At 44.2% G+C, this 14,815-nt stretch overlaps 1 protein-coding gene and 1 pseudogene across 1 annotated transcript; both read left to right on the top strand.

Moving 5' to 3' along the window:
* Window positions 1-14,815, top strand: part of LOC138096928 (zinc finger protein 91-like) — a 112,823-nt pseudogene that overhangs the window by 78,136 nt on the left and 19,872 nt on the right.
* On the top strand, window positions 691-7,455 carry LOC138096121 (protein FRG2-like-2). The gene is made up of 5 exons (XM_068992205.1): window positions 691-907; window positions 1,235-1,315; window positions 1,547-1,624; window positions 1,896-2,344; window positions 7,159-7,455. The coding sequence occupies exons 1-5, from the start codon at window positions 691-693 to the stop codon at window positions 7,453-7,455; spliced, it is 1,122 nt and encodes a 373-aa protein (XP_068848306.1).

Below are 14,815 nucleotides of genomic sequence, written 5' to 3'. Positions count from 1 at the left end.
TGAGGGATTCCTTGAGTTCTCAAGGAGAAATCAGAGCTAAGCTGTGTCCTTGCCCTCTGTCCTGAGCCGATTAAATACGTGGACATTGCACAAAACCACTGGAGACAGAATGTTCACCAAGATGACTGGGGAAGCAACTGCAGACTAGAATTCCTTCTTCTGCTGGTCTTTATACTGTCTCAGGACCCACTGGCTATGCCCTCCAGATAATTCCATCATCCTAACCTAATCACCGATCCCATCCCCCTGATTGGATGGAATGTCTTATAGGTGTTTACCATTACTTCATACGTTCCACTTTTTTCTCAAATGTATACATCTGAAACAACGTGCTACAATTAGGTTTTGCCAATTTGTATAATATTTAAAACCATAGCTTCCCTGGTGGCACTAGTGGTACAAAACCTGACTGCCAATGCTGGAGACCTAAGAGCCGAGGGTTCGATCCCTGGGTCGGGAAGATTCCAGAGAACAGGAAATGGCTGCCGCTGCTGCTAAATCGCTTCAGTCTTGTCTGACAGTACAACCACAAATAAGGCTCCTAATCTCACGAGAAGAAGGCATAATCCAATCAGCCAATAGGAACAAGCCACGCCCCCTGAAGTTCTAATAAAAGGCCAGTTCATCCCTCCAGTGGACACGTCTCACTCTGAACCTCTCTGAGAGCAGGCTCTTCTTTTGGAGCTCCTGATGGAATCCGGCTCAGAAGACCGGTACCCCCACAGCCCTTCCATGGAACAACCCACTGACCAGACCCCCTCTCAACAGGACTCCTTTGAAGAAAAGAGCTCTGATGTGGAGGAGAAACTCTCTGAAGGGAAAGGCGAAATAGTCTCTTCCCAACTCCAACAGAACTCCGTGGAAGAAAGGGGCTCAGATGGGGAGGAGAAACGATCTGAAGATAAAGGCAAGGCCTTCTCTTCCCACTTAGCCACGTCCAGAGGCCAGATAGGAACCTGAGCTGTTGGTCTGGGGTGGAAAGGAGGAATGGAATCAGGGACATCTAATTTGTGGGTATTTTATTTGGAGATTGGTGATAGGTGCCGAACCTCAGTCCTATGAGGGCTCTGAGTACTGTGGCGATGATCCCCCAGAACCGTATGGCTCCAGTTCGCATAGCATGCGTCTGCAGGGCCTCAGCTGAGAGATTTGCCCAGAAATACGGGTGAGGGATGGACTAAACACTAAAGCGTCCCTCAAGGAGGGCAGTCATTTCATTCCCTCTTTTTTCCAGGGTCGGAGCCCGAGATGGATGAGAAAGAGAATTTGAAGGAAAATGAGACCCAAGACAGAAAGAGACGCACTGCTCCTTCAGGTAAGACTTCATTTTTCTGGAGAAGAGGAACAGAACAGGGGGTACCCCAGTCTCCCTGGGCAGGGAACTAGGTGAGCTTTGGCTGCCAGGCCTTGCCCATCCTGAACTCTAGGACGCGTAGCAGGCAAACCAGCATTTGTTGCGATCTTGGCTTCCTGTGTGTCGGGGATCAGCTAGGTTGTCAAGGCACGGGTGGCAAGCAGTCACTCAAAACTCTCACCTGATCCACAGATTCAGAACGCGGTTCCAGTTCCGAGAGTTCCAGAAAGCGGAAGATGGATTCCAGGGACCGCACCTGCGATAGAACAGGTAGGATCTTGCTTTTGGGTCTCGAGGTGTGTGAAGAGAAAACGTGACCTGTCCAGTGCGTGGTTGTCCAACGGCTGAAGGCATTTAGAAACTCTGGGGTCCCTGGAGCATTTGAGCGCCCAAGATGGGCGCAGCATCACCTCCTTCTAGAGCTGAGGGTGTGGGGCAGGAGAGGTGGGGTGTACCTGAAGGCGTGTGGTGAGATCCCTGGGATGGGGGGGTCCTTGGGAATTGATGTGGCAGGTCTCTCACCCGTATGCTCTGTCCGTAGGGGCCTCTCCAGATGAACCCAGTGTGACTTCGGAAAACAAGAAACGGAAGGTGCTTGAGTCTGGCCGCAGCAGCTCCAGCGAAAAGACCCGGGCTCTTCCCTCCAGAAGACCCCACCCGAGGCGCCCAGGGCGCAGCCAGCAGCCCAGATCCAGGTCCCCCGAAGACCAGGTGCCTCCACTCCGAAAAAGCCTCGTGACCTCCCTGCGCTATATGTCCGAGGCCATTTATCAGAGCATAGTCCACATGCACAAGCAGCCGGGATATTCCCCGCAGTGCTGGCAGCGGCTGGCCCAGCTCCGGGGCCCTCTGTGGGCCGCAGCGCAGACCACGTACGCCTTGGCCAACCAGGCGGCCTATGCCTTCCCCGCCGAGGGCTGGCTCTCTCCGGCCCCAGCGCAGGGTACTCCGGGGCTAACCAAGGATGGAGGAGAAGGGCCAAGCTCCGAGGCCAGTCCACCTCTTCCCTAGACGTCAGAGAGTCGGAAGAAGCTTGATTTGAGCCAGGGGGACCCAAGCCTGCTCAGCAGAGACCACAGCTCTGACAGTGAGAGCCAAGCCTTGAAACCCCCTAGATTCTCCAAAATGACCAGCAGGGCCGATTGTTCGTCACAAACCCGGGGTGGTGACAGGAAAGGAACTTGAGAAATGGACTCAGAATGGTGAAATCTGGGTTTCCTTGAGGACTCAGATTACAGAGTTTAAAATTCATGCTAGACAATGCATGCACTTTGAGTATCTTGGAAAAACCAAGTTGGTGTATTAATAACCACCACCCTTCCCGGCTACCTACTCGCCCCTCTCCCCCTGCTCCCCCACCCTACCCCGCTGACTCCCAGGCCCCTTGCCTCTCTGGAGGGCTAAAGCTGAGGTGCATGTACCACACTGGCAGTCTTTTATGAGAGCAAATATCAGGATGTAATTCACATGTATTTGCACACTTTGAACTGTAGAACTGAAAACATATTCATACCCTTTTTTTTTTTGTCTGAAAAAGCACTAGATCTTTCCTTATTTACCTCCAGGCCATGGAGGCAGATATTCACAAAGCTTTAATAAGAATCTGTCTTGGGAAATGTTTATAGTTTTCAGGTTGATGAAAGATGGTAATGCCACCATATTTTTGTTTAATTTAGATAAAACCTAAGTCAAGATATATGAAAGGGTTTCTTGACCTTGTGTATTTTTTATTATGTACCTACTTTTGGATTTCTCCTACTTCATAGATTTCAATTTGCCATGGTTTCATAGAGGATATTAAATCTCATATATATATTGTTGTTGGCTTTATATATTATTGTATTTAATTCTGTATAGTTTTGATTTGCATTTTACACTGGGATCATATAGTCTCAGCATATAAATGTATATAATTTTTATGTAACAAAAATGAAATTAAAGTTTCAGAAATCTATTTTAGCCTTTGTCGTCTTATTTCCATATCACTGAGTGACAAAGTAAACAGTAATGTTTTGGGAGAAGGAAATGGCAACCTACTCAAGTATTCTTGCCTGGGAAATCCCATGGACAGAGAAGCCTGGGGACTGCAAGAGTCAGATACAACTTAGCGACTAAACCACCACCATGGTGATGGAAGTTAACTAAGTATAATGGTAATAAAAAAAATAGTAATAACACAGAGACACGCACACACATTCACAGAGCTCAAATATATCCACATTGTTAGGCAACAGAGCTCTAGAACTTTCTTCACCTTGAAAAATTGAAACTCTGTACCCATTAAATTACTCTCTGAGTCTCCCTCCCCTCACTCCCCAGTAACTACCATCCTACTATTTCTGTAACTATGAATTTGACGACTATAGATATTTCAGTAAGTGAAATCATATGATACTTGTGTTATTGTGGCTGGCATAGTTTGCTCAGCATAATGTCCTCAAGGTGCATCCATTCTGTAGCATGTGACAAGATTTCCTTTCTTTCTAAGGCTGAATACTATCCATTTGTATGTTTCTGTCACTAAGCATAATGCCTTTGGTATTCAGTCATGTTTTTGCACAGAGTAAGAGTTTATTATTTTTCATTGCTGACTGCCATTCAATTTTACAGATTGACTAGTGGTCGTTTATCCATCATTTGTTGGACATTTAGGTTCCTTACAGTTTGGGGGCATGCATGTGCACTAAGTCGCTTCAGCCAAGTCCCACTCTTTGTGACCCCGTGGTCTGTAGCCTGCCAGGCTCCTCTGTCCATGGGATTCTCCAGGGAAGAACCCTGGAATGGTTTGCCCTGCTCTCTTCCAGGGGATCTCCCTAAGCCAGGGGTCAAACCCGCATGTCTTGCATCTCCTGCATTGGCAAGCAGGTTCTTTACCACCAGGGAAGCCCTCTGTTTTAGAGACAACATAATTCTATAAACATGCCACGTAGGTCTGTTTTTGGTGATGTAAAATTTTTTATTTTCATGGGTAATATTTGAGATATTCTGCAAACTGTACCATTTATAGCATTCATTCTTTAGATTAAAATTTTAGATTCCATCTGAAATGAGGTCACAGTTTCACAAGCCATGGAGTGTTCACAAAACAAAACTTTTGAGCACTACCAATATACCACGAAACCCAAAATTTTCATGCACGTTGCATCAGTAAACATCTGTCAAAACAGGAGAACAGAGATGCTACTGAATTAGTCCCACGTGAACAAATGGATGCTTTTTCTGTTCCCTCTCCTGATGTAATGATCCTAGAAGAGACAGAATCCATTCATAAATTTTAGGAAAATTTATTCTGCTTCCAAGCATTTACCCAGATAGCCTAGGTTAACTGTAGAGTTGTCAGAATGGCTCTGGGGCAGTGTGGAGGGCAGCTGTGAAAATTTCATCTTATCACTGTCACCCTGATCTAGATCAGGCTCTTGGAGTCAGTCACCCTACAATAAACTGATTCATTGATTACATAAAGATCCTTACCTCCCTGCTTTGGTTTCAAGATGCCTTCTTGTTTCACTGGGCTTTTCATTCCCTCTGACATCCAATATAATGCAATCACATGAGATCTAATCATGCGTGTCCATGGGAATTGACCTGGCAGGTCTCATCCACGAGACCGGAAGATAAATTTATTTCCTGTTTACTTTGCATTTTCATTTGATCACATATGTATCTGATACATAACTATAACTTGATCTTTGTCTTTCCCAAGCATTTTTAGAAATTCTAACACATACATACATACTTTTAACACTAAATATTATTTTCTGTGAGTGAAAAATGTTTATAAACATGTCTTTACGCTATCTAATTTTGTATCATGACTTTTCTCCCAATTGTTTTTGAGAAGATTTTCTTCTTACATATGTACCTCTAGTTCATTGAGCTTCACCACTGTGTAATATTCCAATTCTCTCATAACCTGGTTGGTTTTTCTGGGGTCTAAGCTCCTATTCCAAAATTTTGTATGGAACCCCCACTCAAAGTTACCTTATTAACATAATAACAAAAACAAGTCTGTCATTCAGGAAACTCCAATCGTGTTTTTTATTTTTAATGGAAGGGTAGTTGATTTACAATGTTGCATCAGTTTCTGCTGTACAGCAAAGTGTTCAGTTAGTGGAAATTCCAAAGGTTTTTGGAGTTTTGCCCCAGAGCCTTGGACAAAGGAGATATGTTTGTTCTCAACTGATACATCATTCAGAAATATGCTAAAGTGCATAAGAAAAGTTCAGTTCAGTTCAGTTCAGTCGCTCAGTCGTGTCCGACTCTTTGCGACCCCATGAATCGCAGCACGCCAGGCCTCCCTGTTCATCACCATCTCCCAGAGTTCACTCAGACTCACGTCCATCGAGTCCGTGATGCCATCCAGCCATCTCATCCTCGGTCGTCCCCTTCTCCTCCTGCCCTCAATCCCTCCCAGCATTGGAGTCTTTTCCAATGAGTCAGCTCTTCGCATGAGCTAAAGTTAATAAGCAGCAGAACTGCAGTGAAGATAACATTAATAGTTGATCTTTGGGAAGTGGAAATTTCTATCGAAATGGTCTTATTCTTCAAATCCACTAGCCTGATACAAGTAAAAGAAAAAAAAAATTATACTGCATATATATATATAGTTGAATTCCTTCCTAAAGCTTCTTTTTCAAGCGCCTGACTGTAGCCTACTCCTTGCGCACAATCTCCAAAGGCATCCCTTGGATAATGACATATTTAGGCTGGAAATTTTTCCTCACTTAGTTTCTGATCCCTCCAAGTGAATGGGAAACGGAAGTTTAAATTATGCTCTGGAGGGAAAGTGATGTGAAAGTCGTTCAGTTGTGTTCGACTCTTTTCCACTTCATGGACTATACAGTCCATGGAATTCTCCAGGCCAGAATACTGGAGTGGGTAGCCTTTCCCTTCTCCAGGGGATCTTCCCAACCCAGGGATTGAACCCAGGTCTCCTACATTGCAGGTGGATTCTTTACCGGCTGAGCCACAAGAGAAGCCCAGGAGGAAAGTGAGCATAAAATTGCACATTCCCCACATGCACAATTCTGCATTTCCTGTCACACTACCAGTGTCCATCACCTGCTCTAAAACTCGAGCTTTTGGTTAAGTAAATAAAAAGCTGTGGGACTTCCTTGGTGGTCCAGCGGTTAAGAATCTGCCTTCCAATGCAGGGGACAAGGGTTCAATCCCTGATCAGGAAGGATTCCACATGCCACAGGGCAGCTAAGCCCCTGCACCACCACTACTGAAGCCAGAAAGGTCTAGATCTCAGGCTTGGCAACAACAGAAGCCACTGCAAGGAGAAGCCCACACAAGGAAACTACAGAAAAGCCCAAGGAGCAAGGAAGACAGTCAAAAATAGTGGGTCAGAGGGTAAAGAGTCTGCCTGCAATGCAGGGCGCCCGGGTTCGATCCCCCGGTCCGGAAGATCCCCTGGAGAAGGAAATGGCAACCCACTCCAGTATCCTTGCCTGGAGAATCCCCATGGACAGCGGAACCTGGCCGGCTACAGTCCTTGGGATCGCATAGAGTCGGAGACGACTGAGCAACTTCACTTTCACGTTCAAAAAGGTGTGACTGCCTGAGGTCTCAAGTTCCGGGATCCAACCCCGCCCACAGCGCCAAGCCCCGCTCAGGTCCAGGGCTCCTGCATCCTGGCTGCCCAGAGGATCCAGTTTCTTCCTCTGCTGGCCCTTTCCACGTAAGTGGGTCCGGGGGTGGGGGGGGAGTGAAAGCATTAGTCGCTCAGTAGTGTCCGACTCTGTGCGACCCCACGGACTGCAGCCCACCACGTTTCTCTGTCCACGTTTCTCAACTTTCAGCTTCTAATAGAAGTGGCCTGCGCATCTCTAATTCTGCACCGAGGCCTGGCTTCAAAGGACAGCAGACAAGCGCAGAGGATCCAACGTAGAGAAACCTGTCCAGAGGGAAGAGGAGCAGACCAGAAGCTCCCGGGGCCGGTCCGAGGACCACAGGCGGAGGCCCCTCCACCCACCCGAAAGCCACGGTCCCGCCCCAGTAGGCACGCGCAGTTCCCTGAAGAGCCGGAAGTGATTTTCGCGGAACAACGGGTACACTCGGAAGAGAAAGTCTTGGTTTCGTTGGTGACCGCGCTATGAGTTCTTCTAGCATCGCGGCCCCCTACCGGGGTTTCGGAGCGGCCCCCAGTAAGTTAAAACCCCTGAACGCGGCCGTCGCTCTCGCTCTGAGTCCTCTCATTTCGCCTGTTGCGGCGTCACCCGAAGACTCGGTCCCGGCAGTCTGGGCCCGGTTCCTGTTAAAATCGCTCTGAGGCAGGCATCGGCCCCAACTTTCTGCCTTCGGTCCGTGTAGACGCTGACCTCCTGCAGCTCTGTTTTCTTGCTCTGACTCCCTTTCTCAAACTTCTATCCGACGCGCGGCTCCCCTGCCCGACCTCACCCTCCTCGGCCCGATTTCGTTCTGACACGTCCTCGCTCCTGGAGGATGGATCATCCTTGACCTCCCTCTAAGGAGAGCGGAAAGAGAATACTGAGGCAGAAGTTTCTGCAACTAGTGAGGCATCAGAACTACTGGGCAGCAAGAACGTCAGGCATTACAACAGGGCGAGGCCAGTCTGTGGGAGGAGGAATAGAAAGAGAAGGAAACAAAAAGATGCATAGAAAAGAGAGGAAGAAATGCAGAAACGGGCAAAGGAGAAGAGAAAACCAGAAGGATCCGGGGAAATATACAGAGAAAAACAAACATAGTGGTAGAGAAAGCGGAGGGTACCCAAACCTAGGTGAGTATTGAGTAGATTGGGTATGGACTGTTAAGTTCTGAAGTAGTGAATTTGTGGCTCTGCAACCTAATTTTTATAAAATTTGTTGACTTGTCTAAATTATGCAGAAGAGATGAGAGTTGCAAAACCAGGTGTTGGAATCAGATGATAATTCTATTTGCAGTCCCTATTCAACCTGAAGGTAGAGGCTTAACTCAGTCACTTCTAGGTCTTCCTCGGAGAAATGGAGGACGAATTTCTTTCACCACATGGTGCTTTGTTTTTAATGACTGTTTTTAAAATTAACTTATTTATTTTTGTTTTTGGCTGTGCTGGGTCTTCCTTGCTTGCAAGGGCTTTCTCTAGTTTTGGCAGCAGGGGCTACTCTTACTCATGGAGCACTGGACTTCTCATTGCAGTGGCTTTTCTTGTTGCAGAGCACAGGCTTTAGAGCTTGTGGGCTTCAGTTGCAGCACAGGGTCTCAGTAGTTGCGCGCACCAGCTTAGGTGCCCTGAGACATGTGGGATCCTCCTGGACCATAGATTAAACCCGTATCCCAGCACTGGCTGGCAGACTCCCAAACACTAGGCCACCAGGGAAGCCCGCTAAAATGGCCATTGTTAATGGTACTGCTTTCCTCCCCTTTAAATTTACAGATTATTTTCCCTCTTAATTTGATTGTTCACATTATGAGGTTTATGTGGTTTATATCCTAACTTGGAGCTCTTCTTTGATGTCTGGTAAATAACTTTACAGTATTTCACTAGGTCTGTGGTTATGGATGTTGATAATATTTTAAAACTCAAAACCTAGATTCACCAGTTACTTTGGTATTTAACAACTTTATTCTTCCCTTAAAAGATCTGCTAAGTTAGTGAGCTCTGAGCTGAAGTCTCCAGCTAAGAACTGAATAGATGTTCCTCGCTCGTCCCCTTCATCCTTCTTCTGCAGGTGTTGAAGGGTGGGCTGGATGGATGTGGCTTGCATTTTTTGTCCTGTTTTTTCCTACAGTAGAGGAATTAAATGTTTGTCTTTCATTAAACCCTGAAAAAGAAGTCTCTCTTGCTCAGAAATAAATAAGGTAATCTGCAAATAGGACAAACTCTTTCAACATAAACCTATACAGGCTGCCACTTACACTCAGTTCTGCTCACTCAACTCAGACTTCTTCAAAGTAACTTGGTAAATCCCTTCCCCTGTGAGATGCATGCACCACCTGTAACATGGAGAAGTAAAGTAGACCTGGTTTTCTGAGTCTGAGCAAATGAGATCCTCTGAGAGAAATAATTTACAAAGTTGGTCTTGTTTTTGCATCTGGTGATTTTCTGGGATAAGTGGCCAGTTACAATGAGAATTTGAAATGTGCTGCAGTCCTCCAACAGTTATGAAAAACTTAAGGGCAGAGGGCATAGGACCAGGGATAAAGACATAACTTTTCTCTTAGCTTGTGTCTGTCTCTGTATCATAACATGAAGTCTTTTTCTTAAGACTTATTGTGATCATTTCATAATGTTCGAAAATGTCAAATCACTCTGTAGTATACTCAAAACTAACATAGTATTGTACATCAATTATATTTCAACAAAATAGAAAAAAAAAGTGAAAGTGACTTTGTTGTTGTTCAGTTGCTCAGTCATGTCTGACTCTTTGCGACCCCAAGGACGGTAGTCCACCAGGCTCCTCTGTCCATGGGATTCTCCAGGCAAGAATGCTGGAATGGGATGCCATTTCCTTCTCCAGAGGATCTTCCTGACCCAGGGATGGAACCCACTTCTCCTGCATTGACAGGCAGATTCTTTACCACTAAGCCATCAGGGAAGCCCTAGTGTGACTTTAGAATAATTGTTGAATTAGTCTTCACATAAACATTGGAGCACAGTAACTAAGTGCAAAAAACAGTATTTATTGGTTTATGACATTTGTTGTAAAAAAATACAAAGTATATTTTACTGAAGGCAGAGATTATGTACAAAAAATTAAGTAGGCAAGAATACTGAAGTGGGTTGCCATGCCCTCCTCCAGGGGATCTTCCTGACCCAGGGATCGAACCTGGGTCTCCTGTATTGCAGGCAGATTCTTTACTGTCTGAGTCACCAAGGAAACCCAGATTGTTGGATGGATGAGCATCTTATCCTGTATCAGCCAGTCCTTGGATGCTGGCTGCCCAGGGAGGAGCCAGGAACCGGGAGGAGACAGTTTCCTTTGGCTGAATGTCATATGGACCAAGGACGGTGCAGTTGCAGCAGAGTGGGGGTTCCAGCAGGAGAAAGGGTTGAAGAAAGGGGTGAAAACTCACATATTGGTCTCCTGATAGGAGTTCTGTGTCTCCGATCCCTCCAGTCACTGGGGACCTTCTTTCCCCCAGAGGAAGTTTCTTTCTGTGTGGATACTTGTGGCAGGGGAGTGAGGTTTGTTGACTCCAAACATTAAAAGATGTGGGGTTTTTTTGTCACACAGAATAATCTTACCTGAGAAAGAAGCTCAGAGGAAGAGGAAAGAAAGGAGAAGGGATGGCCATTTCCCAGGTAAAAGTCATATTCTTTGTTGATCTGTTAACTCTTTCCTAAAATGATGTGAATTGGACTTGTTAAACTTCTCTATGAAGTTTCCTGCCTAAAATATTTAATTACACACAGGGCCTTCCCTGAATCTCCTCTCATTTCCCTGCAAATTTCCTCCTCAGTGTGACTTAGGGACCTGGCATTTGGGAAGATGGTCCTTTTAGGTGATCCTCCTGTGAAAGGTTTTGTACTCAGATGTAGATTAGAGGTAGGAGTAGGCTCCGTGTTGTCAGTGAGGTAGGGCACTAAGGATTGTTCAGAGAACCCTTCTGCAAGCCCTTTCAGCTCCATATAAACCAGGGTCAAAGAGACTACATATGATAAGTGATGTTCCAATGCTCAACAATACCTGAAGAAGTCTGAAAGGAAGACTTATATGGGGAAACATGCTTTTGAATGCATTGGAAGTTGAGTGAATCATTGTGTTTCTGACTCTAAAATATCAGTACTTTAAAATGGGAAGTTCCCAAATGGAAACAGGGTGTAGAAGAGAGTGTTTTAGCACATGTGCTATGCTAAGTCGCTTCAGTTGTGTCCAACTCTTTGCGACCCCATGGACTGTAGCTGCCAAGCTCCTCTGTCCATGTCCTCCAGGCAAGAATACCAGAGTGGGTTGCCATTTCCTTCTCCAGGGGATCGTCCCGATCCAGGGATTGAACCTGAGTCTCTTATGTCTCCTGCATTGGCAGGTGGATTCTTTACCACTAGTGCCACTGGGAAGTCATGTTTTAGTACATAATTAGTTGTAAAAAAATGCAATTAACTTAATTGCCTAACAGGAAAAGCTCTATATCTCATTCATACCACATTCATGGCTGAAAGACCCAGGTATTCCAGTAGGGACTCTCATGTAGCAGGTGTTTCCGATTAAAATGGTTATAATTCAGCCAAGACATAGGAGCAGAACCTTCTGCCATCAGAAAGCCTGGAGCCATGATCTGATTCTACCATTAGAGTTATTCAGTGTTGTATATTGATAGAAAAGAATGCTAACCATCATCTGAGCCTTCAGCATGTTTCAGCCTTCAGTTATGTTTTAGTCATAACATCAGAGGTCACAGGTCACCATAACAAATAGTGTTATTTTTTTTTGTATTAAACATCTCATGTATATACACTTGTGATTCAACTCCACATAGTGATGCAGATTAGAAGCTTTAAGTAAAACGTCCCTTTCTCTGTCACATCTTCCAGCATTGCTTAATGTCTCCATCAGGAACAGCTCTTTGTTCTCAACCCAAATCTTCATAAAAATGCATCTTATATTGTCATGTGATTTTAGAAAATATTTTTCAGTAAATTTTTTCTTATGGTATTTATTCTGCAAGTTTAAATTTTCACAAGCCATACATGTTGGAGTTATTTTCACTTTAGAAAACATAGAGGTGATTTTCCTTTTTACATCCTCATTGGATCATTCTCTTCATGAAGACACAAGGGTTTCACATTTGTTACTGTTATAAAAGATTTCACAGTGGCTGCTTTTGAGCAGGCTAGCTTCAGTACAGATGCCTAAGGATTTCTCCAGATTGAGCAGCTTAAGCATGTTTTTGTTGTAGTTGTTTCGTCACTAAGTTGTGTTCAACTCTTTTGCGATTCGGTGGCCTATAGCCTGCCAGGCTTCTCTATCCATGGGATTCTCCAGGCAAGAATACTGGAGCAGGTTGCCATTTCCTTCACCAGAGCTTAAGCATGATTACTGCATTAATGATGATGTTTCTAAGGAAGAACAGAATTTGCAAGTTCTAAGGAAAGATTTTAAATCAACCATCTTAAACATCCTTAAAGAGCTACGGGGAGCCACGGACAAAGAACTAAAGGAAAGTAGGAGAATTGTGTTTAAACAAATAGGAAATATTAATAAAGGGTTTTCCTTGGTGGTCCAGTGGTTAAGACTCTGCACTTCCCTGTAGCGGGCACAGGTTCAATCCCTGGTTGGGGAACTAAAATTTAAGATCCCACAAGGTGCAGGCAAAAAAAAAAGTTAAAAATAGGTATTCGCACACATACTTGTACATGAAAGTTCCAGCAGAACTGTTAAAATTAGGAAAGAAGTGGTAAAAACTAAACGGCCATCAGGGGATGAGTGGATATGTAAAACGTGTTGTAGTCATAAATTAAATATTATTCAGCCCTGAAAAAGGAATACTTTAGGAATGTAGTACTGATACCATATTATGGATAAATTGAAAAAACCATTATAAGTGGAAGAAGCCACACAGAAAAGCTCACATTTTGTACCATTGCATTTATATGAAAATATCACAAGTAGGTAATGCATAATTGACAGTAAGCATTATGATATACAGGGATGGGGGCCAAAGAGGAACGGGAAGAGATTGTTAAATGGGTAAATTTCCTTTAACAATGATAAAATGTTTTTGAACTAGATAGGCAAGTGTTTGTTCAACATTGTGAGGGTACGAAGTGCCACTCACTGAATGGTACCTTAAAATAGCTACCTTTATGTTACATGAATTTCACCTCAGTTTAAAAAAATTTAAGAAAAGTAACTTGCTCAAAATTATCTTACAGATCAGTCAGGACATTCGCTCCAGCCGAGTCAATCCTTACACATTTGTTTCTGTAATTTTGTCAGACTCGGAGCTTGCTCCTTGTCCACTTGGCGAAATGTGCTTTCCTTTCAGGGACTATTTACATTCAAGGATGTGGCCATCAAATTTTCTCAGGAGGAGTGGGAATGCCTGGCCCCTTCTCAGAGGGCCCTCTACAGGGACGTGATGCTGGAGACCTACAGGAACCTGGTCTCCCTGGGTGATGATAACTTCTCTCCGGAAGTTGGTAACTAGTTCTATGTATCTTTTGAGTTTTCCCTTCTGAGTCTCAAACTTGGGATCCCCTGGCATGCTTGTTAAAGTTTCAAATCCCTGTTCTTAAGAGAGTGATTGAAGCTGTTTGGATTCAGAATGAAAAGGCTTCATGACATGGCTTATCACTCTATAACTTCTCATTTCTTCAGAAGTTGGGCATTCGTGCTTGATCAGTGGTGGTTGCAGAATATTAGTCAGAAAGCATTACAGCACATTTTTTAAAAACATCTCATTTGTGCTTCCACCCTTGTGTTTTTGATTCAGTAGTTCTTAAAAGTTAATTAGATAATCTGCATGCCGTGCTGTGGTGTGTTTAAGTGGCTCAGTTGTGTCTGACTCTTTGCGACCCCATGGGATTTTCCAGGCAAGAATAATGAAGTGGGTTGCTATCCCCTCCAGGGGATCTCCCCAACCCAGGGATCAAATCCAGGTCTCCCACATTGCAGGCAGATTCTTTACCATCTGAGCCACCAGGGAAGCCCATGAATACTGGAGTGGGTAGCCTATCCCTTCTGCTGTGGATTTTCCTGACCCTACTTAATCTAAAACTTCAGGAGGCAGTCAGTTGACTAATTTTTATGATGCATTTCTAGACCCCTCTATAATTTTCTTTCTTAGCTGAACAAAGAGTGGGCATGTGTTCTGTAATAGCCTAGCATGTCGTGTCCCGTTTTACTTTATGAATTGAAATCTCTTATAAGCTGAATGTTATCTTCATCTTAGAGCAAGGGAAAGAGCCCTGGACTTTGGAGGCAAAGTGAAAATCGGGGAAAATCAGACAAGTATGAATAGATTGAGATGTGAATACAGATAGGAGCTCAAGTGGGCACAGAGTAAACTGCTCCATTAAATATTGCTTGGGAAATTCTTCTTAAGTGGGAATTATCTGTAGAAAAATAATAGTTTGTTTCTTAGCAGATCTCAAAGGAGATCCAGCCCATACAGTCAAACTTGTTCAAATATAAAGTTTAAACTCCATTCCACCATGATGCTGTGGCTCATTCAGAGCTGAGAAAGGGCTCTGTTGTGACCTACAGCATTCTGTTTTCTATTTTATCATGGACACCGCTGACCATTTCGATGCTTTGGTTTGAGAGGGACTGAGATGGTTCTCTCAGGAGTCATCTTTTCCCTTGATCTCTCTTGGTTTTCAGTTCATACATATCAAGTTCTCTGTTGTCCTGACCCTAGGACTGTTTCGTTCATTCCCTTTCACATTTTATATCCTTGAGAGAACTTCTCAGAAGATAGACAAACTTCAGTAATTCTCAAAATATATTTCACTTTTCCTATAATATATTCCTTCTGGAATATATATTCTTTCTTCTGTTTTTATGGAAGAATCCT

This window comes from Capricornis sumatraensis, chromosome 20, assembly GCF_032405125.1.
Source record: "Capricornis sumatraensis isolate serow.1 chromosome 20, serow.2, whole genome shotgun sequence".
NCBI lineage: Eukaryota > Metazoa > Chordata > Mammalia > Artiodactyla > Bovidae > Capricornis > Capricornis sumatraensis.
The sequence above is the reverse complement of the archived record's forward strand: the minus strand, read 5'-3'. Positions and strand labels throughout refer to the sequence as shown.

Excerpts from the sequence above, each read along its gene's own strand:
- LOC138096121 (XM_068992205.1), top strand. The coding sequence starts at position 691 with ATGGAATCCGGCTCAGAAGACCGGTACCCCCACAGCCCTTCCATGGAA. Across the intron at positions 908-1,234 it reads GAAACGATCTGAAGATAAAG|GGTCGGAGCCCGAGATGGAT; the intron begins GCAAGGCCTTCT and ends TCTTTTTTCCAG. Across the intron at positions 1,625-1,895 it reads CCGCACCTGCGATAGAACAG|GGGCCTCTCCAGATGAACCC; the intron begins GTAGGATCTTGC and ends CTCTGTCCGTAG.